The following is a 24,453-nucleotide window of genomic DNA, read 5'->3' as shown; positions in this document are numbered from 1 at the left end:
GATGCCCTATTGAGAATGGCAGAACCCTGTATTATTGACTAGAGAAAGAAATGTTTCTATATTTAAGGCACTGTACTTTGGGTTTCTCTGTCATAATAGGTCTATATCCAATTAATGTTTTTATCTGGCTTTCATTCTCTCAGTTGCTTCACGGACACAAGATGACTAATCTGGTCTTTAGCTTTATGCTTATTTTTTCAAGCAGGAGAAAGGAAGTGGCAGGGAAAAAAAACACCACATCCACGTGAGTCAAGCAAATCTTTCTAACAAATCCTTGGCAGTTATGCAGGAGGTCTCATTGATCAGACCTATGGGCAAGGTCACAACCAGCTCTGAGAGAGAGCAAGTATTTCTTCTGCAGACATCACTGTCCCAAACAAAATTAGGGTTATATTATAAGGGGAGGTAGTGATGATGGCCATCAAGAGGATCTGAAAGCACGTAGCACTGGGCTTGCAATAATAGGTAACGAAAAAATAAGACAGCAACTGGAGAGACGGTTCAGGGCTAAGAGTGTGCGCTGCTCTTCCGAGGACAGGAGCTCAGTTCCCAGCACCCATACCCACAACTTCAGCTCCAGAGGATGTGACACCGTCTTCTGACTTCTCGCGCACAAGTAGCATAAACACACAAACATATAAATACAAACACAGTAACATTTTAAAAGTAAGATACATACATACACACACAAAAAAAATCAGTAATTGACGTATGTGTTGCTAGGGATCCAGGGCCTTCCTTGCGCATGCTAGGCAAGCAGTTTACTACTACGCTACCCCCAGCTCAGTAATTAAGTTTAATATCTCATAAGCTTATAGTCCTTTTTTTGCTAAACAAATTGTTTTTCCCCAGGCCCCGCCCCTCTAAGGCCCGCCTCCTTCAGCCTCTAGGATTGGCTTTCCCCCCACTTCCGGATGCTGGGTCTGGGTTCACTCCCGCTTCCGGTGTCATGGCGGCGTGAGGTCCCGGGAGTCGGTGCGGCCCCTGCAGGCCCCTCCCTGCGGAGCGGCGGGTCCGGGCGGGGATGTGACAGCGGGCGCCGCGGGCCTGCCTGGAGCGTCGTGTCGGCTCGCGTGTCCTCACCCCAGCCCGCACCATGGCGGGGTCCGGCTGCGCGTGGGGCGCCGAGCCGCCGCGCTTCCTGGAGGCCTTCGGGCGGCTGTGGCAGGTACAGAGCCGCCTGGGCAGCGGCTCCTCGGCCTCCGTGTATCGGGTACGCTGCTGCGGCACCCCAGGCTCGCCCCCCGGCGCCCTCAAGCAGTTCCTGCCTCCGGGAACCACCGGAGCTGCAGCCTCGGCCGCGGAGTATGGTTTCCGCAAAGAGAGGGCGGCGCTGGAGCAGTTGCAGGGTCACAGGAACATCGGTAATTGTGGCTGTCTCCCATCTCTAGCCAAACATCATGCACATCCTCAGCCTGGTCCCTGGCCTTTGGTCATTTAGGTGGGAGGAGAGGATCGGGCCTCACTAGTTATCACCCGACGCGGGTCCCTTTTCCACCCGCCTTTCCTTTGCAGCTCTCTGAGGTACAGTCGAGGGGGATTATCACATAGCAGATGCTTAGCAAAGTCCTGCTTGCTTCGGTTTTCTTTCGGTGCTTAAGCATATAGAAATGCCTTCTGCAGTGAAAGGCATGACTTTGCTAGGTTGTCGTGTCTTGAGTGGAAATTTTTGCATCTTTTCCTTCCAGTAGAAAATGGAAACTATTCTAGGGGTATGACCTCGGATGACATCAGTGACATTTAATAACATGCTAACAATTCAGAAGATTCATATTTAGTGTGAATTTGGGAGAGGGACCCAGGATTACCTAGAAGTCACGGAAGTGTGAAATTTAGAAACACTGCATTTGCCTCGGTCAGACTTTCATGACTCAGATGTTTAGAATGTAAGCTTGTATGGTCATCGATGTCTGGAAAGTCTGCATTGTTATTCCACCAACAGAGAGCTTTTACGTAGTTATAACTTCGGTTAGTAAAGGAATGCCATGCATCTTGGCAAATAGAACCCATGTGTAGCTTGAAGGAAGACCTTTTTTTAAATAATACTTCGTTGAAAGAAGAATTTCCTAATACTAGTGTTGGTTTTTTTTTTTTTTTTCTTTTTTTAAGCTTGCTAAGTGGGGTATCACTATGACCTTGATGTTTGACAGGGACATTTTTTGCAAGTCTCAATACTTGTTGAATTTCTGTATGATTACATTAGAATGATATTTCCAATGTCTTGATTTTTTTTTTTTTCGACACATGGTTTCTCTGTATAGCCTTGGCTGACCTAGACTCACTTTGTGGACCAGGCTGGCCTCTAACTCACAGAGATCCACCTGCCTCTGCCTCCCAGAGTGCTGGGATTACAGGTGTACACCACCGCGCCCGGATTCTTGAGTTTAAATATATATATTTATATATTTATTTATTTATATATAAATATATATATATGGGCATGGGATTTGGTTTTGAATCAAGCAACCTTCAAATTGTTTTTAAGGGTTACTTAATATTATGTTTTTAAAAAATAATTTCATTATTATAAAAAAATATGAAGTGCATATTCAACTGCCTCTGAATGCTTCGTGGGACACAAGTTGAACCATTGTGCCATATACAGTACTTTATTTAAATAACCCAGCTGGCTGAAGATGGAAAAATAGTGGAAGTTTCTTGCTTATCAAAGTTATCATTATCGAGGGGCAGAGGTTAGGAGGGTGGCTCAGTGATTAAAGAGCGTTTGCTGTTCTTGCAGAGGACCTGAGTTTAGTTCCCAGTGCTTCTGCAGATGTTGGGGCACACTGCCTGACACTGGGGAAATGGTGGAGGACAATTTCATTAGCGTTTAAAAGAAAACCCCCAGGGCAGGCAAGATCTAAATCTCAGTAGCTGCCCTGAGGAGGATAAAAGAAAAGAAAAAGCCCTGCTGCTTATGGCAAGCCAATGTGGAAATCAGCCATGTTTGAGCAGGGAGGTGGTGGGGCAACCACATGGCCTGGAGGGGAGCGTTAGAGAAAGAGTGACTGAGAAAAGCATGGACTCATACTCCTCCTACCTCATTAGCATGGCTTGTGATGGGCCCTTAGAGGGGGCATTGTCCCACCCGACTTAACTCTTAAGGGTGGAGACAATGCCAAGTGTGCCTAGAGCAGTGTTTCTCAGCTTGTGGGTCCAGACCCCTCGGGATTGAGAGACCTTTTCACAGCGGTCACAAGCCTATCAGATATCCAGCATATTAAATATTTACATCGTGATTCATAACACTAACAAAATTACAGTTATGAAGCAACAAAATAATTTTATGGTTGGAGGTCGCAGCATTAGGAATGCTGAGAATAACTGATCTAGAGGAAAATCCAGTTTTTTACTGTAACTGTATCTCTCACAACAGTCTTTCCTGTGCATGTGTGTGTACACAAAAGTGAAATTCTCTTTAATCTAGACTCAAATTTATATAGCAGAGTTAACTGTTGTCATAGTAAGTTGCTATGAATTTGATTTTTAAGTCTTGTAATTTTCTTTTTCTAGTGACTTTGTATGGAGTCTTCACCATACACTTCTCTCCAAATGTGCCGTCGCGCTGTCTGTTGCTTGAGCTCCTGGATGTCAGTGTTTCGGAGCTGCTTTTATATTCCAGTCATCAGGGTTGCTCCATGTGGATGATCCAGCATTGTGCCAGAGATGTTCTGGAAGCCCTTGCTTTTCTTCATCATGAGGGCTATGTCCACGCAGACCTCAAACCACGGAACATACTGTGGAGTGCAGAGAACGAGTGCTTTAAGCTTATTGACTTTGGACTTAGCTTCAAAGAAGGCAATCAGGTAACAAATACCTTTTATTTTCCATTATGGTTTAAAATCCAATGGTCCAAGACAAAGATTTTTAAGACTTCCATAATACCAAAGTACTTCTAATGGAGTAAATGAAAAGAATTTTAATTTGACGCTTTGTGAAAGAAGGACGTAAATTTGGGTCAGGTAGAGGTAGTTAGTAAGGTTCAAGACATTTCAGAAATTAATAAACATACTTAGTCCACAAAAAGCTTTTCAGAGTCTGTCGGCAGTTGGTGAGTTGCTGGATCGCTGTTTCTGTTTCTTTGGTTGGAACTCTTATCCTTGGCTGATGGTGGGTGTGACAGTTCAGGCAAGTCTTCCTTTCCCTAAGCTTTATCAGGTTTTTGCAGTGTCTTCATCAGTGCATAATAGGTAAGAAATTATCTAAAAAAAAAAAAACAAAAAAAAACCTTCTTTTTGAGCAACTGTATGGCACATGTCCAGCTTTTCTGTGCTGTCTAGTTAAGAAACTAAGGAATTATGGTAGATAAGGACTTAAATTTATGGCATTCATTTTGTCATGGTAGAGGTGGAAAGTGAGGTACTCCTATTGACTGCAGTGTTTCTTCGTCTTGTATAGGATGTAAAGTATATTCAGACAGACGGGTATCGAGCTCCTGAAGCAGAGCTGCAGAACTGCTTGGCCCAGGCAGGCCTGCAGAGTGATACGGAATGTACCTCAGCTGTGGATCTCTGGAGCCTCGGAATCATTTTACTGGAAATGTTCTCAGGAATGAAACTGAAACATACAGTCAGATCTCAGGAATGGAAGGTACATTGCGTGAGAGTTTTGCGTTGTGGCTCTTAATCAGTTCAGGAATATTGGCTTTCTGAGGACCATTTGGGGGTGGTGGCAGGGATTCTGACTGCACCCTCCCCTTCCCGCTTCCGTGCCTTCAGTGCCTCTAATCTCCCCTACAGCCCCAAATACACCCACTACACTACGGCTGTTAATCCAGGTCCTGGGGTACAGCAAGCATTAGCTGAAATATTTGAATGCGTTTTCCCAGGCAGGCAAAAGAAATTGCTTTGTTGACTTTATTAGCTTTGGAAGTATTACTAGTGGAATTATAGGTGATAAATTAAATAATCTTTTAATAATGCTTTAAAAATTACTTTAAGGTATAATCATGTTAAATTTCCTGAGCAGTTCCTATGAGGGTAGAGTGGATATTGACTGCTTTTGTTTTACAAGTGAAAGCTAGAGGCACAGTTGTATAAAATAGCTTGTTCAAGATCACACTGGGTGATTGGTCTACTCCAAGCTTAAAAGCTTTCCATGATTCTGTGGTACTTTGTATTTATTAATATAATATAGGCTGTTAAACATTCTGGACTGGCTAGTTAGCTCGTGTGGCTATGGTATAGTGGCTACTGCTTTTGTCATTTCCAGGGGAGCATGGCTCCTAAGTTCCAAACCCCTGACATTGGGATGAACTTTTTGTATGTCTCTAAGTTAAGAATTAACCATAATTAGTTTTTCAAATGTATTATGAGAGTTTATTATTTTGATGGCCTCAGTATCCTTTAGGCTTGAGGTTTGATATATAATACTTTGAAATTATCAATGGATTTGGTTTTAAGCAGTAAATATTTGAAGTTAAATATTTTAATAGTAAACATCTAACAAATAGTAGGTGACCATTACAATACAGTTTTATTTGTGCTAAACCGTAGTAACTAATTTATGGTGTAGCAATTTTTGGAAGGAATACACTTAATTCTTTAGCAGGGTTGCCTTATGTTTATTTTTGGTTCCAAAAATGCTGCTGTGGGAATAAAACCAGTATCTTTTCTATTAATGATATTTCCAAATAACTCACAAGTTAAGTATTTTTTTTTCTTTAGTGTTAATCTGAATATAGATCAATCATTTAAATTAGCTTTGACTGTGTTTAGGCTCTTTGGACTCCATCTGATTAGTTCAGAAATAGGTCATACTCAAATTTGTGTGAAATTTGGAGGCATGACATATACTAATGGCATCTCAAATATATGTCTCTTTGGGTACAGTGTCTAAATCTGTTTTAGTACCTTCTGCAGAGGCAAAATTGTCAAGTGGATATGAGCACAGATTCTGAAGTCTAACTGTGTCTGCCTTCCTCCTACTAAGTCCTGCTAGTCTTCCCACTAAGTTACTTGGGTTTATTAAACCACCTACTTTCTGTAATATAAGGATGATGTAATATAAGAGTACTAAAAAAATGTTACATAGGTTTTAAACCTAGTGTGTAGACCATGAAAAGTAACTAGTAGGTTCTTGTGATGGTGGGTGTCTGATCTGGTCAGTTATTTACACAGTTCTGCATTCTGAGTTGTATAGTACCTTGCTTCATAGTATTAGTTACAATTTTGTACCTGGTAGAAATATTTATTTTGGATCTCAGTTTTAGAGGTGTTGGTCCATGCTGGCATGGAAAGCATGGCAGAGCAGTTTGCACAGTAGTGGCCAGGAAGCAAAGAGGGGTCATTCTAGTGCGTGGTTGCCTGTCTCCCTTTGTTCTGTCCCCACCGTGAGACGGTGCCATCTACAGGCTGTGCAGGCCTTCCCCTTCTGTCAGTAATCTCTGGAAATGTCCGAGCAGGCATATCCAAGAGGTGTACCCTACCAGTGTCCTCAGTGACTCTAAGTGGACAGTGAAGATTAACCACCTCAGTACTCACCAGAGTGCTGTTATAGCTATCAATGGAGTTGTGACTAATGTAAGGAAGGCAGCGTTTTCTGCTTCCTCCTTTTTCTCAATGACAGTTTATTTTCCTTGAAAACCAACAAAGACTTATCATTAGGCATTGTGACCTCCCTATTGCATTTATTCATAAAATTGCATCTCAATATGATTTCTTGAGTTTTACCCATTTGTTTAGGAGATGTTCTTAGGTCCGGGTATGTATTCGTGCTTCTAGAGATTCATGATGATGCAGTCTCCTCTGATAAGATTATAAGTTCTTGGAAGAGGCATCTCGTGTTACTCATGGAGTACTGTCACATGGCTACTGCTTAATAAATGCAAGCTGAGTTGAGTAACCTAAGGAAGACTTTTCTCCCTTTTAGGCAAACAGTTCTGCTATTATTGATCATATATTTGCCAGTAAAGCAGTGGTGAATGCCGCAATTCCAGCCTATCACCTCAGAGACCTTATCAAAAGGTATGTTAGATGTAGTAGAACTTGCTTTGCAGACCTTTACCAGCTAAACATTTTTTCTTAAGTTTATTTCTGTTATTATTACTGATTTGCCTAGTTATGTAGGCAGGAATTTTAGACAGTATTTTGAGACAGGAATTTAATCCAAGTGAATGGCACACAGCTTTAATTCCAGTACTCTAGGGCAGAAGCAGGAGGATCTCTGAGTTCAAGGCTAGCCTGGTCTACAAAGAGAGTTTTAGGCCAGCCAGAGCTACATAGTGAGACCTTGTCTCAAACAGAGCAGAACAATTCACATAGCTTTTCTGCTGTTTTCATGTGACGTTGAAGAGCAGGCGCGATGAGATGCTGTGTGCTCAGTGCTTCAGAGGCTGAAGCGCTATAGTTGAGGATACCTTGAGCTACATGTCTCAAAGCAACAAATGGGGGGAAAGGGTGTTTTCTTTTTTTTTTTTTTTTTTTTCTCCTCCTGCGATCTGGTTCATCATCCTCCCTCCCCCACGCCAACCTTTTATCTCTCTCGCTCTGTCAGTCTTCTTGTCTTGGTTTTGATCATCTGAGTTCTTTTACCAAGAGTTTTTTTACACTGAGATTTTCCATGGACAAGAGTTTAGGCTGGTTGGTTTAGGAAGTCTTAGAATCTTACTCTAGCTCTTAGGAGTTTCCAGAGGCTTGCTTGTATTTGCTGGTGTGGGTGTGTAGTCCCCTGTGCTTTCATCTGCTGTTTTAAAATTGGCTTGCTTACTTCCCAGGGAGTATCTGGCTTTTGTTTTGTTCGTTTCTTTTCTGCCTTATTTTCTCTCATTCATTAGCTATACACTTGTTTATTCTCCACTTTCTTATAAGTGAATGCTCATACTGTGTAAGCGTTATTGTTATCGATAGTCTGTTGATTTTTGTTGATAGTCTGGTGCCTGTTGATTTTTGCATAAAATTTTTGTAACATTAGAATTTGGCTAGATTCAATTATCTCACCACTATATTCTGGCTTGTATTTTTGTTTTTTTGTTTGTTTGTGTCTTTAAATTGTGCTACCATAAACCAGGCAGTGGTGGAATACACCTTCAACCCCCAGCGCTAGGGAGGCAGAGGCAGGTGATCTCTATGAGTTCAAGGAGAGCCTGGTCTACAGAGCGAGTTCCAGGCAGCCAGGGCTACACAGAGAAATCCTGTCTTGAAAAAAATAACAACAACAAAATGTGCTACCATAAACTTCTGTCTGCCCCCTTCCTTATGGTGATATAGTATGTGCATCACCTTCGTGCTTGTTTCATTTATTAGTTAGAAATCTTAAATCATAGCATGATTGTGTCAGAAATGTTTCATGGTTTACTGCACTGTTGCTCAGGTGGCCTTTGTATTCTCTGTGGGGGATACAAACAGACGTAGTGCTGATGTGAACTCTGAGCCTTTTCTTCTGATAGTTTCACTTCCAGAAGATCTGTCAGTAATCATAATGCTGCTGTTGTGTTTTAGCATGCTTCATGATGACCCAAGCAGAAGGATCCCTGCTGAGATGGCATTGTGCAGCCCATTCTTTAGCATTCCTTTTGGTAAGTTGAATCTGTCTTTATGTTTCCCCCTGGTCAGTTGGCAGTCATCTGTGTGTATTCTCAGGCTCCTTATTTGATTAGTTCGTCAGCTGATGGAGGATTTCCATTGAAGCTTATTGCCATTACTTTTCACAGCCCCTCATATTGAAGATCTGGTGATGCTTCCAACTCCAGTGCTCAGACTCCTCAATGTGCTGGATGACGATTATCTTGAGAATGAAGATGAGTATGAAGGTAGGTGCTTCCCACATGATTCTGGAGTGTTCTTCCTTGCAAACAGACTGTAGCTAATGTCTGTACAATATGCACTAATCCTAAGATTCTTCCCTAAACACACAAAATTTAAAAAAGCCATTGAACTCTGTGGTGTCTAAATATTTGCACTTTTTGATTCATAAAATCATTTGGACTCTGACATTTCATTCTATCACATTAGCAGAGATTTACCTCGTACGATTCTATCACTGATCTGTCTTTTCTATCCCTTCTCTGTGCTGTCATTTCTGCCTTTTAGATCTCTTTTGGCTAACTTTTTCATTCAGGGCACATTTACTGTGTCATGTGGGATTCATTCTTTTTTTTTTTAATGCAAGAGAGGCATATACAAATGATGATAGAGAAAGGACGCTCAGCCTAGCCTGAGTAATCCATGAGGGCTTTTACTGCAGAGGTTACCTCTGACCTCAACAATCACCTAAAAGCTGAGTGGGTAGGAAGAAGCAACTCAGGTAGAAAGTATGACGTGTTCAGGGAACACGGTTCAGGCAGTTTGGAGTGACTGTATCTTATTTGTTGGAAAACAGTTGGTTGAAGTTATAAAGTGGCCAGCGTGTACACGTCTCACATGCTTGATTCCTCGGATTAATAACTGGACCTTGTTCATGAGCTAGTAACACTGGAATGCAGCATCCTTGAAAGAATGCATAGCAGGCAGCCAATAGACACTTCTGGTAGAAGGAAGCAAATGACATGAACTCAAAGCAAATTGTTAAGTCTTTGTTGCCCAGCACATAAACAGCAAATTCCATGGGGAAAACAGTTTTGATGGCATTGCCTGAGTTTACATTAGTAGACCCTTAAGAAAGACAACCTGATGATTCTAACATCGCCAGTTAATGTCAGTTTTGACCTACCAATGTTATTCCTATAATAGCAGCTGTGAGAAATACTCAAGTGAGATGTGAACAGTATTGTTTATAATATCAAAAGGTTGTCATTGGTTAGGAGACATTGGATAATTTTTTTTGGGGGGGACGGTTCAAGACAGGGTAATTTCTTGAACATTGTAAACTGTCCAAGAGTATGAAGCCATAAAACAAATGAGATTTCATTTAATAATATGGGAAATTGTCCAGAGAGATGGATCTTTTTATGCCAACATGGCAGCTCACAGTGGTCTTGTAACTCCAGTCCCTGAAGATCCAGTGCCCTCTACTAGCCCCAGGGGCCACTGCATCCACTCATGAGCATAAATAAATAACCTGATTTAAAAATACATACACCCAGGAAGCCAGCGTACTGGCACACCTTTAATCCCGCTACTCAGGAGGCAGAAGCAGGCTCCTCTGTGAGTTCAGGCCAGCCTGGTCTACAAAGTGAGTCCAGGACGACCAAGGCTACACAGAGAAACCGTGTCTTGAAAAACCAACAAACAAAAAGTAAAGTTGATATTCTTACTTGAAGCAGACAAAATTGTACTGTTTGTGCACACTGACGGCACTCTGGCAGGTCGCAGAAAGAACTTCATAACACTGGCTTCCTTCAAGAGGGGACACAGAATGACAGCGGGTTGTTTAAAATTCTGAGTTATTTAACTGATATAATCACAACATTAAATGTAGACTTAAAAGAAAGTGTTAATCCATTGAATTTATATTCTTAAGCTTTATCTCCTAAGGTAAGAAAAATAACTACATTAACGTAGCTATGTGTCAGAAATTCTCAAGTAATAATTACCTACTGTGTGATTTTATAACCAGATGTTGTAGAAGATGTAAAAGAGGAATGTCAGAAATATGGACCAGTGGTTTCTCTGCTTGTTCCAAAGGAAAATCCCGGCAGAGGACAAGTAAGCAAATTTATTTATAATTGCAGAGTTATTTGGAGATTTATTACGCTTTGTATTAAATGGGCTCTGTGGAAAGGTGTGCCAAAAGTTGTTGTGGTTATAGATGATCATTACTTTCTTACGCTTTTTACCTTTCTAAAAGTTCTGCATTTTTTTGTAATCACTTAAATTTTGTTTTAAAAAAAGTACTAATCTGCTTTCGAGCTATTGGAAACAGTAATACCAACTGAATTGTGTGTTAATTTCAATTAGAGAACTATTTGGCTCACTTTTGTTCTAGTTAAGTAAACTTAGAAAAGCAGTTGGGTTAGGTTCTAACTGCAATAGAAATGATTAGTGATCATGTAAAGAAGAAAAGCATGCTGGGTGGAGACCCCTGCCTGAGTTGCATCTTGACTATCTTCTGTGAGTTGTCTGAGTGAAAACTATGATCACAGAATTATTACTAAAACTCTCTCTGATCAGATTACGTGGCAAAGAGGATAAGAAATGCCTTGCCTATATTATTTCACTTTTGGAGAAACAATATTGTTTTATAACATTTGAGGTTTCTCTTCTCCTCACTGTTAACATTGGAGCCCTGTTGCTGGGTTGAGGGAGCTGCCCTGGAGCTGTGGACTCAGGAGCAGCCCTAACACAGTAGCTGCCCTCTTACCCTGACGTGCCTCCCACTGGAGACGCCCGTCAGGAGTGGTGCAGTCACTTTGGTTATAGTCTTTACCAAATCCTCCGGTACCAGCTTCCTGAGGACTAGAGTGCAGGCAAGTGCCACCATGCCTGCTGATTGTGGATATTATTTTATCTTTAGAGCTCAGTGTTACAAAAATTTTTGGCAGCTAAAAAAAAACAGAGCATTTTATTGTAGTGCTGGTAAAAATAACTGCTAATTTTCTGTTCTTAACGATTACCTTACTTACTGTCAGGACCATGCTAATATAACCTTGATGTTTTGGGGTTTTGTTTTTTTGTTTTTTTGCCAGTATTTTATTATGTTCTAAGCCCTTGGCATAGGAGAGTGATCAAAGATTAAAAACTGTAGAAATACGTGCAAGAGAGAAAAATAGCTTGAGGAAGTGGCAGTGTTAGGAAGTGCTGGGGTAAGGTGGGTTGCCCTTTTGAATGGGGTGGTAGGAAAGGATGTTCTGAGAAAGTTACATTGGAGTCTAGATACGAAGGTAATAGGGAGAAATAAATAAAACAAACAGCATATTCTGAAGTCCCTTAGTATTCCAGGAAGATTTTAGGAAGGTGGTCTGGCCACCACAGAGTGAGAGGAGGAAGGACATCAGGTGAGATGAATATGACGCTGCGGAAAATAGGTCACGGACTAAGATGGAGCCATGGAGGTCACTGAAAGATCATTTGAATTCAGAATCAGTGTCATCTGGTTCACTACCAAAGTCATTGGTCAGGTGAAACAGATACAAACTAGAAAAACGGCAACATTTTCAGGAGAGAGGTGTCCAGTTCAAAGTTGATATGAAAAAGTCTTTTATTAGTGTGAGGAAGGTTTTCTTTCAAGAAGGTTTTCTAATCTTTTTATTACTTAGTCATTAAAGCCAGACTTTATTAAAAATTTAATTACATTTTTATTGTTTGTATGCATGTGTATATGCATGCCATGATTTGTGTGTATTTGTGTGTGTGTTTGTGGTGTGTGTGTGTATGTGTGTGTGTGTAGATCTGTTCTCTCTTTCTACCGTGTAAATCCCGGGAATAAATTCATGTTGTCAGAGTTGGTAGCAGGGTCTTTTACCCCGTGAGTCCTCTCACAAGCCCACTTAAAGAAGATAGGGAGAAAGGCAGGCAGCATATTTTAAAAGGGACACTGGGGGACACTTGAGATTGGAGATAACTAGTCTAGTCCTAGGTTTGATCTCCAGTATCACCAAAAATAAAATAAAATAAAAATAATTAAAAGAAAGAAACAAACAAAAAAAGACTGAAATAATGGGTACATCTTGTAAGTGTTACAAAAGCAAAGAAAGTTAATATGATATAATGTATAATTACTTAATTTTGTGGTAAGTTGTAAAACTAGATACTTCTTCATTTGTTTATAATATGATGTTGAGCTGCAGGTCATTTGTGTACCAGCCAAAGAGACATGACTTGGCTTTTGCAAATGAAATGTCTATATGTTGGACATTGATGTATTGATTTGGGAATAATGGATAATCAGATAAAAATCAGAAATAGACTCATTATTCTCCCTGGACACCATATTTAACTTTCTTTTTGTATTTAGTGAAAAGAAAGCTGCCTACAGCCAGAATATACTTTTTATTTTATAACAAGGACAAGAGTAAAGATAAAAATGAGCATCAATGTGTTAAATTACGTATATTATGACATAGTTGAATAATACAGATTTCAACTACCTTATTGGAGGTACACATACTCTTAACAAAAAATACATATAGTTGTATCAGTAGCATTTCCCCATACAATTACATTCAAACAACCCAGTAGATCACTGTGTTTACCATTTGGAAATGCTTTTATTTCCATTCAGTGACACATTTTAGAGATGTGGTTTTAGAATAGCTGGCAAGTATCACTTTATCTAATTTTCTATTTTCATTTTCACATGTGTGTGCTGTATATATGTGTGTATGTACGGTGTAAATGTGTGTATGCATGTGGAGACCTGAGGCTGACATTAGGAATCATTTCCCATCACCTTTTCTCATTATTTATTGAGGCAGGGTCTCTCAGTTAAACCCAGAGCTTGTCAGTGTGGCTAGTCTTGTCGGACTGGCTTATTCTGAGGATCCCTGTGTATTTGCCTTTGGAGGTTGGAATTCAAACAAGCTGCCGTGCCTGCCTGTCATTTCACGTGGTCTTGGGATCCAGTCTCTAATCTTCATTGTTGTAGGGCAAATACTTTAACCAGTGAGATGTCTCTCCAGCCTCCCACTTATGTTTTATTTTTATATATTGATATATATATATATATATATATATATATATATCATGTTTTATCATTGGATAATCTTCACATTGTTTTCAAGAGTAGTTTGTAGCTTAGAAATAGTTAATGGAAGGAGCAAAATTAGTACCACCTCTCCATTTTCATATATATATATATATACACACACACACACACACACGCACATATACATGCGTACATACATATATACTCAGAAAATTCCCTGAGAAGTCCAAATTTCTCAGGTCTTATGTTATACACCATGCTTAACAGCATACTTGTATAAGATGGAATGATTAGTCATAGGTCACATAGGGCTTGCTATATTAATGAAGGGGCTGGGCATATGGCACAGATTGCAAAGTGTTTGCTGTACAAGCATGAAGACCCATTTAAATCACAAGTATCTGTGTAAAAATCCAAGTGTGCAATCCAGCACTGAGGTACTGGAAACAGGAGAATACCTGGGGCTTGTTGGTCATCCAGTGTAGTTAGTTGGTGAGCTCTGGTTCGTTGAAAAGCCCTGTCTGTAAAAATAATGTAGGAAAGTGATTGAGGAAGACAGCTATCTTCAACCTCTGTCCTGAACCTGCCTGCACATGCACCTAGGTGCACATGTACAGACAGACTCACACACACATCATGCACATGGAACTCTATTAGAAATTTTTCTTTCATACCCCATGGAAACATTTTTTTTTTTTTTTTCAAATGAGAGAAGGGTTCTTGTGAAAAGAGAGGTGAAAAGTGTGACTGTGTCTGAATTTGTAGGTGGGTTAATTTGAGGAAAACATACAAAAGAAAGTGTGTAGAAGAGTTAGGCATGGTGGCACATGCCTGTTGTTCCAGCATTTGAGCGGCAGAGGCAGGACAATGATGAGGAATTCAAGGGAGTCTCAGCTACATAAATTTAGGTCAGTTTGGGTGACATGGACCTGTCTGGAGCAAGAGAGGATCTGAGTGTTGATTTTCTTAGGATCCATTCTCACATTTCCTTTGAAAGTCTCTGAACATGAAGCTCGGGTGAATTCTTGACATGAAGGGGCTCGGTGGATAGAGAGGGCAGTGCTTTGGAATGTTCTCGGTTATCCCACAGTGTGTTTCCACAATAATGTGTTGGGTAGATAACAGGTTGTGGGATAACTGAGCACAAGCCATTCCAAAGCACTCCATCCCTGCCCGTTTGTGTTAGGATACCACAGAGAACTTAAGGTACTGTGTCCCAGTCTCTACCTCTGGGAAGGGAAGTAAAGATGTTTTGAACATCTTTATTATAGTTTTGGTCTGTAGTTTGTACAGATCTTTTAATAGGCATAGTTTTCAGTAGCCTTGCTCAGATGTATCCGCTTCATGTACTTCTACAGGTGGGGGTTAGTATCACTCTTGCTTTTTCTTCATCCTCTCTCCTTGAACTTCACACAAACTTGTATGCTTTTTCACCTAACTTGTCTTTGACAGCTCTTAAGAATTTGATGAACTGAGCTGAGTTCTAAGGAAGTGTTTTTAAACCTGCTGCTGTAAAGTGCACTGAGTGGATTATCAGGATTGCCTTCCCAGTTTGTTTAGAAATGTGATAAAGCAGACAGAAGCAGACACAGGCAGTTGGTGGCTCAGGGTAGAGGCTCTTGTGAGCAGACCTGATGGCCTTAGTTCAATTGCAGGATCCCACAAGGTGGCAGGAGAGTTGTCCTGTGACCTCTACACGCACACGCACACACACACACACACACCTGCACACTCATTTGCATGCACACATTAACACTCTTGAATTAATTTTAAGGTAATTTAGAATTTAGACATTCAGACTTTGGGCTGATGAAAGCAAAATCTGTATTTTAACAAAATCCGTAGGTGATGTACAGTCATGCGTCATTTAATAACAGGAAATATGTAAGAAATATATCTGTGTGATTCTGCTGTATAAACTAACACACAGCACACTTATGCTTACATGAGAAAGCTTACAAAACACCAAGGCTGTATGATGTGGTCTGGTGTTGCTGGCCTACAAACCTGGGATAATACTGTCCTGAATACTGTGGGCAGCTGGTAAGCACAGTAAAATAGCAGGCAGGATGAGCTCAATCCTCTTAAAATCTTAGGGACTAGTGTCTTACATTGTCTTTTATTGATGTTGTCATGTGGCCGGTGTCTAGGTATTCATTAAAGTTGGTAAAGCGCTGATCTAAATTAAAGTCACTGTGGTGAAATGACATTGTCTTCTCTAACCTCCTTCAGGTCTTTGTGGAGTATGCAAACGCTGGCGATTCCAAAGCTGCTCAGAAGTTACTGACTGGGAGGATGTTTGACGGAAAGTTTGTTGTGGCTACATTCTACCCGCTGAGTGCCTATAAGAGGGGATACCTTTATCAAACCTTGCTTTAATCAGTAACCTAAGGACTATTTCCTGTTTCTCCTCTTTCATTTCTTGGATTATTATCTTCCACAGCTGAATGCAGGAGCACCCCTTTACCCATTTTAAAGGGTACCTTGTACATTTATTTAATCCTACTAATGTGCAGCCATTGCCCAAACAGTGACTGCATTGCAAACATTGGCACTGAGTAGGACAAGACCTCTCAGCTATACATTGAGGGGGTTAGAGCACCCATGTGGGCACCCTTTATATGTGCAGTAGGGCAGGTGCTGCTCTTTAGTATGTAACCTAAAACGATGTCATTTTGTGTGATGATGAAGCAAAGATGAGTAATTTGTCATAGTGAATATTATTAACAAATTTGTTAGGGTTGGTGACATCACAGATTATTTGTTTGTATTGTCAGGTGTATTTCCTTGTTACTCTAGCTGGCACTGGATGCTCTAATAATGTTAAGTCATTGTCAGGCAGCAGTTACCTACCGTGTTCTTAACAATGAGTTGTGAATTTTTCTAAAGGAGTACTGTAGGATTTATTATTCCTCTGAAGAAACTGCAGTGAGCCTATCAATGTTTTTAAAATTACTATTATGGCTTTTAAAATAGAAAGCTGATGCTTGATCTTGCACAATTTTTATGTCTAGTATGTGTGCTTGAGTGGGTGTGCGGGTGTGAAAGAGTAGAGAAATCTGAGTCAGTGTACTTTATAGTGTGAGTCTTGTGAGCTAATACAGTCTGTAACCATTTCTTCCTACCTGTTTCACACTTGAGAGACTTGGGATATAGGTTTCTCGAAGGTTGGTCTGACTAATAGAATGTAAATGACAAAACAGTTCATTCCTATGAAGTGCAGAGCAAACTGGAGTCCAGACCAGGGTAACTTTACAACTTCAAAGTGACTGGAACAGAAAAGGTTTTGGTACATGCAAATGATTCTGCTCTTCACTCTAATTTAGACCCACGATTGGCTCATCTGTTTTGTACTGAATCTCTTGTGATAATTGTAAGATTTCTCCGGATGTGAATTTTTTCACTATAATGGAAAATTGAAATGGCTCAGAAAAAAGTTAGATGTACAGTGAAGTAAAATGAGAAAAATGCAAAGAAGATAGCTAATCATGGGTCCTTTCCTCCCCAATCTGTCCTCCCTGCTGCCCTGTCGCCTTTGCCGCCTTTCCCCTTTGCCTCTATCTGCAGCTGGAGGGCAGTGTCCCAAGTCATCTGGCTTTTGATTGTAAGGGAGTAAAGAAAGGTTAGGGTACTATAAGGTGGAAGTAGGAAGGAGGAAGCACTCAACTTCTACAAGAGCCATAGCATCCTGAGGTGTTCTTGACAGAGTGTGCCTGTTGTCATGAGTTGTGGGCACTGGCTGACTGTGGCTTGATTGAGTGTGGATTCTTCTTACTCTACAGTAGATTGCCTTGAAAGGCGTAAACTTATGAAACCTTCGTAAAGCACTGATTATACAAGACAACCCACAGTTGTAACTTGTTATGAATTTTTTCCTGTCTTTTTACCTGAATGAAAGTTTTATTTATTTATTTTTCCTTAGAAAAGAGTGTTTGTTTTTTCCCTGCTTATATAGTCTCTTGTACATGTCATTCAAGTTCCTGAAAACCATTAAAATTTGCATCTTAGAGGATAAATTATTTTACCCTGTTCAGACATTTACTGTCCAACATTTGTTAGAATAATCAAATTATTCAGAGCTCCCTCTAACGAGGTTAATTTTGGTAGAAGGGGATTTACTGATGAATTACCTATTGCTCTTTTGTCATGGTCACTGATGTGTGCACTTAGGAAGAAGGCTCTTTCAGGGATTTGTTGGGTGGTTGGTTTTCAAGTCAAAATTGAAGAGCGTAGAATCAGTCCTGTGAGGCCCTAAGCTTTCCTAAAACATAAATATTTACATGAGGAGCTGCGTTTGTAGTGATTTGTAGCAGGTCTCTACATTTCTACGGATGAACACAGGAAACAAGTGAATTCTTTTGAAGGGCAGGTATGTTTAGCACATGTTCCCTTGCCTCATACAAAAGAGATCCTTGCAAATACACTGCAGATAGGCCTTCAGGCTCTCTTGAGCAATGTGCTGCTAACCGCACTCTGTGATCCTCATCTGCAGGTGTGCTTATGCTTATATGTAGTGTTGGACACTGTAGGCTTATTCCAGAAGATGCTAGCTAGATTTTAAGGGATCTGAGAAGTAAATGATGAGCCCAGTTAATTGTATTGAATTAAATATTTTATGCTGAAGCCAGAGAATTAAAAGCAAAAGACAACCTACTATGATTTAAACCATTGTTTGATAATTTTTAGCCCATTTTACCAAAGAGGACATCTGTAGATTCCCCCTCCTCATAGTATCAGGATTTTCATTTTAATGTATTTCTTAAACTGGGACCAAATACTACAAAAGATACAATTTTCGTAATTAGTGTCTGCACAGGAATTTTAATTCTTTGACGTTATTAAAAACCTAGAATTCTTTTTATTAAGATGTAAGGTAAAGAAGTGAGGGTTCATGTTATTTAGTCCCTGTTTCTGGGGGCACATTTTATCTCAGGTAGTTTTTCTTTCCCTATATTATTTGTGCTTCCTTCCCTCTTGCCTTCCCAGTTTCTTCTTTATTCATCCATGGTACTACTCTATGGTGGCACATTTTGTCACTGATAAGGCATAGGAAGCAATTGCCCCCTGGGAAATTTTGGGTTCTTTAGAAGTATTTGGAGGAGGTGACCAGTAGCCATTATCAAAACTATACTACTGTATTTAGAAGAGAATAATAGAGCTGGGCACCTCAGTACTGTGTTGGCTGCATTTCACAATAAATCTGCATTGATTGTCACTGAATAACCCCCTTCCTTTGTGGCCATTGGCACAGTAGCTCTCTTTGAGAACCCTCCCTTTCTTATATCTCTTGAGCTAAATTTATGGCTGCTTTTAGAATCAAATGACTAACATAGTTTTATTCATCTGTCTCTTTTAATTGAGAGAAGCGTGGCCTTCTCTTTGATATATAGCTGCTAAAGAGTGCTGACATATGTTAACCTGCCAACAACCGTGCTGCCGCATAGAGAAAGGTGCAGAGGTATTACGGGCATAAGCCTTCTTTCTGTCTTAGTACACTGGACTTTCCCTCAAGTAAGGGCATCAGTTACAGCGTAACTCAAAAGCAGGGTTAGAATCAGATGCTGTTTCATGGCTCTTTTGAATTTATTGATCAAAGGCAGGTGGCTGACAAGTTGGCATCATGTTTGGTAGTTCTTACTCTGGTTTATTAGGCAGTTTTATTTTGAAAAGTCACTGAAAATGAGCATCATTGTACCCAATGGAAATGATAACAGCACAGTGGGTGAGGGCAAGGGACACACTGGTAACAATATGTTTTACCAAGACTCTCACCCTAGGGCACAGGCTGGCCTGTTTATTCGGATTGGGGTACAAATAGGACCACATCGTGACTTTTCATCTGTTGGATGTGTAGCTAGCTCAAGTGCCTTGTGTTTCCTGGTGAATATAAAAACCTCATCTAGGCAAAAGCTCCAGGTGATGACTGACCTTTTTCTTGGAATAACTTGGGTTGAGTCATGTGAGTCCAGAATTGGCTTACTTTAAAAAAAAAAAATACAAAACTATTCAAATTCAACTTATTTCACTACTGCATATTGATGGAAAGGCCAGTTGTCTGACATCTCTAATTCTGGGATCTAGTCTCATCTGTCAGGTTTTTTTCCTCAAATCTTACTGCTTCTGCTCTCTATTTCTTGTAAATTGTGGTCACATGCAGACTAGTCCTTGGTCACCGCTAGCTCAAAAGAATTCCTATTTCTTGAGGTGCTCAGCAATTTGCCTTTTTTTTGCCTGGGGGTTTGGCCATTTTCCCACTTGGTCCTACTAGTGTCCTCAAAGAGAGACTGATCTTGAGTCTCTGTCGTATGGAGCTCATCTAGTGTGTTTAGATTTTAGATCTGTTTGGGAGGAGGGGTAGGGTGAGACAGAGGTTCTCTGTGTTACCTGGCTGCCCTGGAACTAGATTTGAGATTCTTAATCATGGAGAAACTTGGATATTTTAGTTTTTAGAGTGCCCCCATTGCTTTTTAAAAACGGAATTTGTTCCTTTCTTCACCTTATACCACAAGATGGATCATGATTTTTATCCTTATCACCTCCCCCAGATGGCGTTCACTGATAACTAATGCTTCATACTGTGACAAGCAGTTGGCAGCTACTAGGTATTTAAGAAGGTAAACAATTTAGACTATTTTTGCTATGACTTTATAGGAGAAATGAGCTGTCAAAGAAGTATGTACAGGCCAGGGAGCATTTAGGATAAAAAGGTTTTTAGAGCCCGGGGTTTACAGTGTATCCTAGACAGGCCTCCAGCTCAGGATCCTCCTGCCTCCAAGTGCTGGTTATCATAGGTGCACCATCATGCCCGGCTCTTTTAGGAAACTATTTTATAGATGGTCATTAAGGTGATTTTTTTTTTAAAGATGTAAGACCAACACAAAGGTTTACACAAATTTTGTTGTCCTGATAAAAACTATTCATTTTCTGCAGCTCAGCACTTTCCCCGTTCTTTGTGCTGCTTATAGGGATGGTTGCTTTAAATTTGATGTATCTGTGCCTTTCAGAGAGTCATAATCATGGCAGTTGTGTTTGTTGGTACCATTCTAAATGCTGGAGTTCATGGGAACCTCACTAAACGATTGCCTGGGTATTAAACTGGGTTGCTGTCATGGCAATGTGAAGAAAAATCGGTAGCTCTTTTGAAGGCTGTATGTGTTTTGTGAACAGAGTTCCTAGTGTTTCAGTGGAAAGGCAGTGAGACATGTTCTTTGCCTTACATGCCATTAATCTCTTCTGCAAAAGACAGCTGATTTTGTTCTATGTCTCTGTTTAATGAAAGCAAGTCACATTCTGGAAAAAAAACAAAACAAAACTGGAAATGTTTGCTTTTTTGTTTGTTTCTTACTGAGAAACTTTTGTGAACAGCAGGCTACTACCACCTTTAGCTACTGATTATCAGTGAGTGGATTTGTAAAAGTGGAGTCCTTAAAATCCTCTGTTGGAATCACTTCCCTTTTCTCTGTCAGCTCCTCCTAATAATATGATATTAAGACAACATGATACGTGAAACAACATGCATATGTAGCTCAGATGCTCTTCAGTTACTTGAATTACTTGCCTGTGTTACTTCATTTAGTGGGTCCTCAGAAGGCTGTCAAAGATAGGAGTAAGGAAGAGAAAGGGAAGATGGCTCCCTTACTGGCATCAGTAATCTTCCATGTAGAGCTCATGGTCTAAAAATCTAGACTTACTACCCTTCTTACACATTCCTCATCCTTGTTTCCCCCCGAAAGATGGTTGTCAGGGTTTATGAGGCCAGATTAAATATCTGTATTCATTTTGTCCCAATTTTTAAAGAAGTATTTGAATTCTAGCTCTGTGCATTTGGTGTTCACTGCTGCTGTTGTGAATCAGGGCTCGGAAAGAAACTGGAGTCAGCCGTCTCTGTCTTCCTTTTGCACATGGGGTAGTGGTGTCAGTCCACCAACTTCAGTTACAGTACCTCGTGAAAAGAAGTGTAAATAGTGCTTATTATCAGAATAAAAAGACTTTAAGCTGCAGTTCTGTAAACTAGCAGAGTATTAAGCTGTCACATTTTACCATCAGGATTTACTTTTCATTCTCAATTTTGTTTTGAAAAATCTTAAAATACTTTAACATTCCTTAATCTCCTTTCAGTAGTGTCAGATTTAGGGTAGAAGGCTTTTTTTTTTCCCCATCCAAAAAGGGCTCCATTTTTTCAATCTTTTTGTCACTCTTAGAAAGTTATGGTCAGCACATTTTAATAGTTTCTGGTCTCAACTTTGTCAGCTCTGGAGTGGTTGGTTGTGAACATCAAAACCCAGTACTATTTTCCCTTGGGAACATGGAATTGCTGTTTTGGGCATAGACGGGCTGGTTTAAACAACATGTGAAAGATCACCTAAACCAAAGCCAGTTTGAAGGAGTGTTTGCTCCTGTCGGTTACCTTCACCTCAGAATGACAGGAACAGGACAGTGCACAGTGAGTGTTTGTCCAGAACGTTTCTCCTGGTGTTTCAGTAGCCTGTTGGTCTTGCATTTCTTGATGCTATGGTTCTGTTTTTTGTGATGTTTTACTGCTTGTAAGTGGTTGGGGTTTTGTTGTTGTTACTGTTTGTTTGAACTAAGTGGGACTGTAAATGTAGATAGATGTGTTTTAGTACCAAGGTGTTCTTTTTTAAATCCCTAAATTTCTGGTTTCAATAGCGTCTTTCGGACGTCTGTTTTCTTGCTGAATAGCAGAGGACTTTATCTCCACCTCCCTATAAAGTGTGAGCACTGTGTTTCAGCAAGCTGCATTGAATACTTTTGCTGAAAACTTCTCTGTAAACACAATTGCCTTGTTCAGTTTTGTTGTAAACTGACTCACCATGTGATGCACTGTTGATAGCTTCCTGGTGTGTGGTGGATAAGAGTGATAAAATAAAGCTTACAAAGAAAAGAAGTGCTCTTTCGTTTATTTATTTATCGATTTATTTATTTATCTGTTTATTTTAAATGGGCTAGCATTTCATGTCACTCAGCTGGCCTTCAGCTCACTATGTAGCTGAGACTGGCCTTGAACTCATGATCCTCCTGCCTCTGCCTCCCAAGTGCTGGGGTTACAGGTGTACGTCACTGCCCTAATTCTATTTCATATGTTTCTAACAGTATAAATACTCAAGGTTATCTAATAGATACATGTATTTTAAGCTTTAATCTTTACTAAAAACTGTCACTAATAATTTTTTTAAAGTATGCATGGGGCCCTACGTTTAACCCATTAAAATTTTCCCAGGACTGGACAGATGGTTCAGTGGTTAGCATTTGCTGCTCCTTTACAGGACACAGATTTAGTTTCCAGCACCCATACAACAGCTCCTAACTGTCTATAACTCCAGTTCCAGGGTATATGCTGCCCTCTGTGAGTAACATGAGCACGTGTGTACATGTGTGTACACTGAAGCACACTCACATAAGATGAAGTGAAAGACATCTTTTTCTGGAAATCATATGATGGAAAGCAGACCCCACACGCTGTTCTTTGATGCATGTATGCACAGGCATGCACACACATGTCACTAAATAAATGGCACAAAAGAAGAATCTGTATTTGTAAGTAGTGAGTCAAATTAACAGTACTGAAATGTAATTTCCTAGTTTTAGGAAAAATGTTCGTGATATTGCAGAAAAAACCTCATTCAACAGACTGGGAGATTTATATGCTAATCATGTGTTTTACTAGATTGGATGGCTTTAATCAAGTGATGTTAATTTGATAGTAATTTGTGAGGAGTGAATGAAATGGCACGAGAGTAATAATGAACAGCCGTTCATGAGAGCATATCAGATCATGTCTAATGTTCTGAGATTCAACATCTCAAGAGACTGAGCAGATTTCCTATTGTTTAGGGGGGACACTGGCACCTTTTGTTTTTAAATGAAACAATGATGTGAAAGCTGAATTACAGGGAAAGCTAAGAGAGACATCTTAAGGACTTCAAGAACTGACTAGAGATTATGTGTGTTGAAATCAGTTTTCAGACCACACAACAGAATCAGCTCAGGAGAGCTTTCTAGAATACAGTTGCTTTGCTCCACTTTTGGGCTCTAACTAGGCCTGTGTGAAATTGGAGACTGCACTTGTTTTTTTTTTTTTAATTCATTCATTCATTTTACATCCCAATCATAGCCCCCTCCTTAGTCTCCATCTTCCACCCTTCTTCCCTTTTCCCCCCATTGCCATCCCCTGTTCCTCAGAAAGGGGGAGCCCTCCTCCCTTACCAACTGACTCCAGACTGCCTGTATCCTCTTCCTCTGTGGCTTGGCCAGGCTGCCTCATCCAAGGGCTGGGCATGGGGATAGTAATTGAAGAGCAAGCAACAGAGTTCCTGTTAGAGACAGCCCCTGGTCCTCTTACTGGGTGACCTACATAGAGACTGAGCTGCCCATGGGCTACATCTGATCAGGGGGGCTGGGTCCTCTCCATGCTCGTCCTTGGTTGGTTCATCAGTCTCTACAGGCCCCCTAGGCCCAGATTTGTTGGCTTTTGGCTTTCTTGTGGAGTGCCTGTCCTCACCAGGACCCCAATCTTTCATAAGACTCCTTGCTCTCTGCTCAGCGTTTGGCTGGAGACTGCACTTCTAATGTGTTCATGGGTATATACAGCTGCTGCTTGCCTGGAACCACACTTAGAACTATTGAACTCTTGCTCTAAGTTCAGCATTGGCTCACAAGCTACCTGGGGCCCCTGACAGTTTTAACTGCAACAGCAGCTATTCAGTTTCCCGCCATTTAGCCTTCTGAGGAGTGGTCTAAGTCTCCGAGTGTAGCAGTTAGTACTCATTTTATTCTATGGTTGAAGCAGGTTCACATAGCTTCCCAGTGAGTACTCTCAATCACTGTACAACCTTAGTCTTTGAGGAGGGTCTCGGTCAATCCCAGCAGAGCTTGCTAATATGGCTGGTCTAATTAAGCCAGCTTGCTGGGGGG

The 24,453-nt window shown here is 40.5% G+C and overlaps 1 protein-coding gene across 1 annotated transcript; it reads left to right on the top strand.

The window, feature by feature from the left end:
* The first annotated feature begins 922 nt into the window (after positions 1-922).
* Positions 923-22,426, top strand: Uhmk1 (U2AF homology motif kinase 1). Its single transcript, XM_021640611.2, has 8 exons — positions 923-1,364; positions 3,514-3,806; positions 4,399-4,590; positions 6,871-6,965; positions 8,439-8,515; positions 8,651-8,749; positions 10,495-10,583; positions 15,754-22,426. The coding sequence occupies exons 1-8, from the start codon at positions 1,097-1,099 to the stop codon at positions 15,898-15,900; spliced, it is 1,260 nt and encodes a 419-aa protein (XP_021496286.1). The 5' UTR covers positions 923-1,096; the 3' UTR covers positions 15,901-22,426.
* The last annotated feature ends 2,027 nt before the right edge of the window (positions 22,427-24,453 follow it).

This window comes from Meriones unguiculatus, chromosome 11 (assembly GCF_030254825.1).
Source record: "Meriones unguiculatus strain TT.TT164.6M chromosome 11, Bangor_MerUng_6.1, whole genome shotgun sequence".
Taxonomy (NCBI): Eukaryota; Metazoa; Chordata; class Mammalia; order Rodentia; family Muridae; genus Meriones; species Meriones unguiculatus.
The sequence above is the reverse complement of the archived record's forward strand: the minus strand, read 5'-3'. Positions and strand labels throughout refer to the sequence as shown.

Bases quoted from the DNA above. Each gene is read 5' to 3' on its own strand.
- Uhmk1 (XM_021640611.2), top strand. From the start codon at position 1,097: ATGGCGGGGTCCGGCTGCGCGTGGGGCGCCGAGCCGCCGCGCTTCCTG. The intron at 4,591-6,870 runs GTACATTGCGTG...TCTCCCTTTTAG, and splicing joins TCAGATCTCAGGAATGGAAG to GCAAACAGTTCTGCTATTAT. The intron at 8,516-8,650 runs GTAAGTTGAATC...TACTTTTCACAG, and splicing joins ATTCTTTAGCATTCCTTTTG to CCCCTCATATTGAAGATCTG.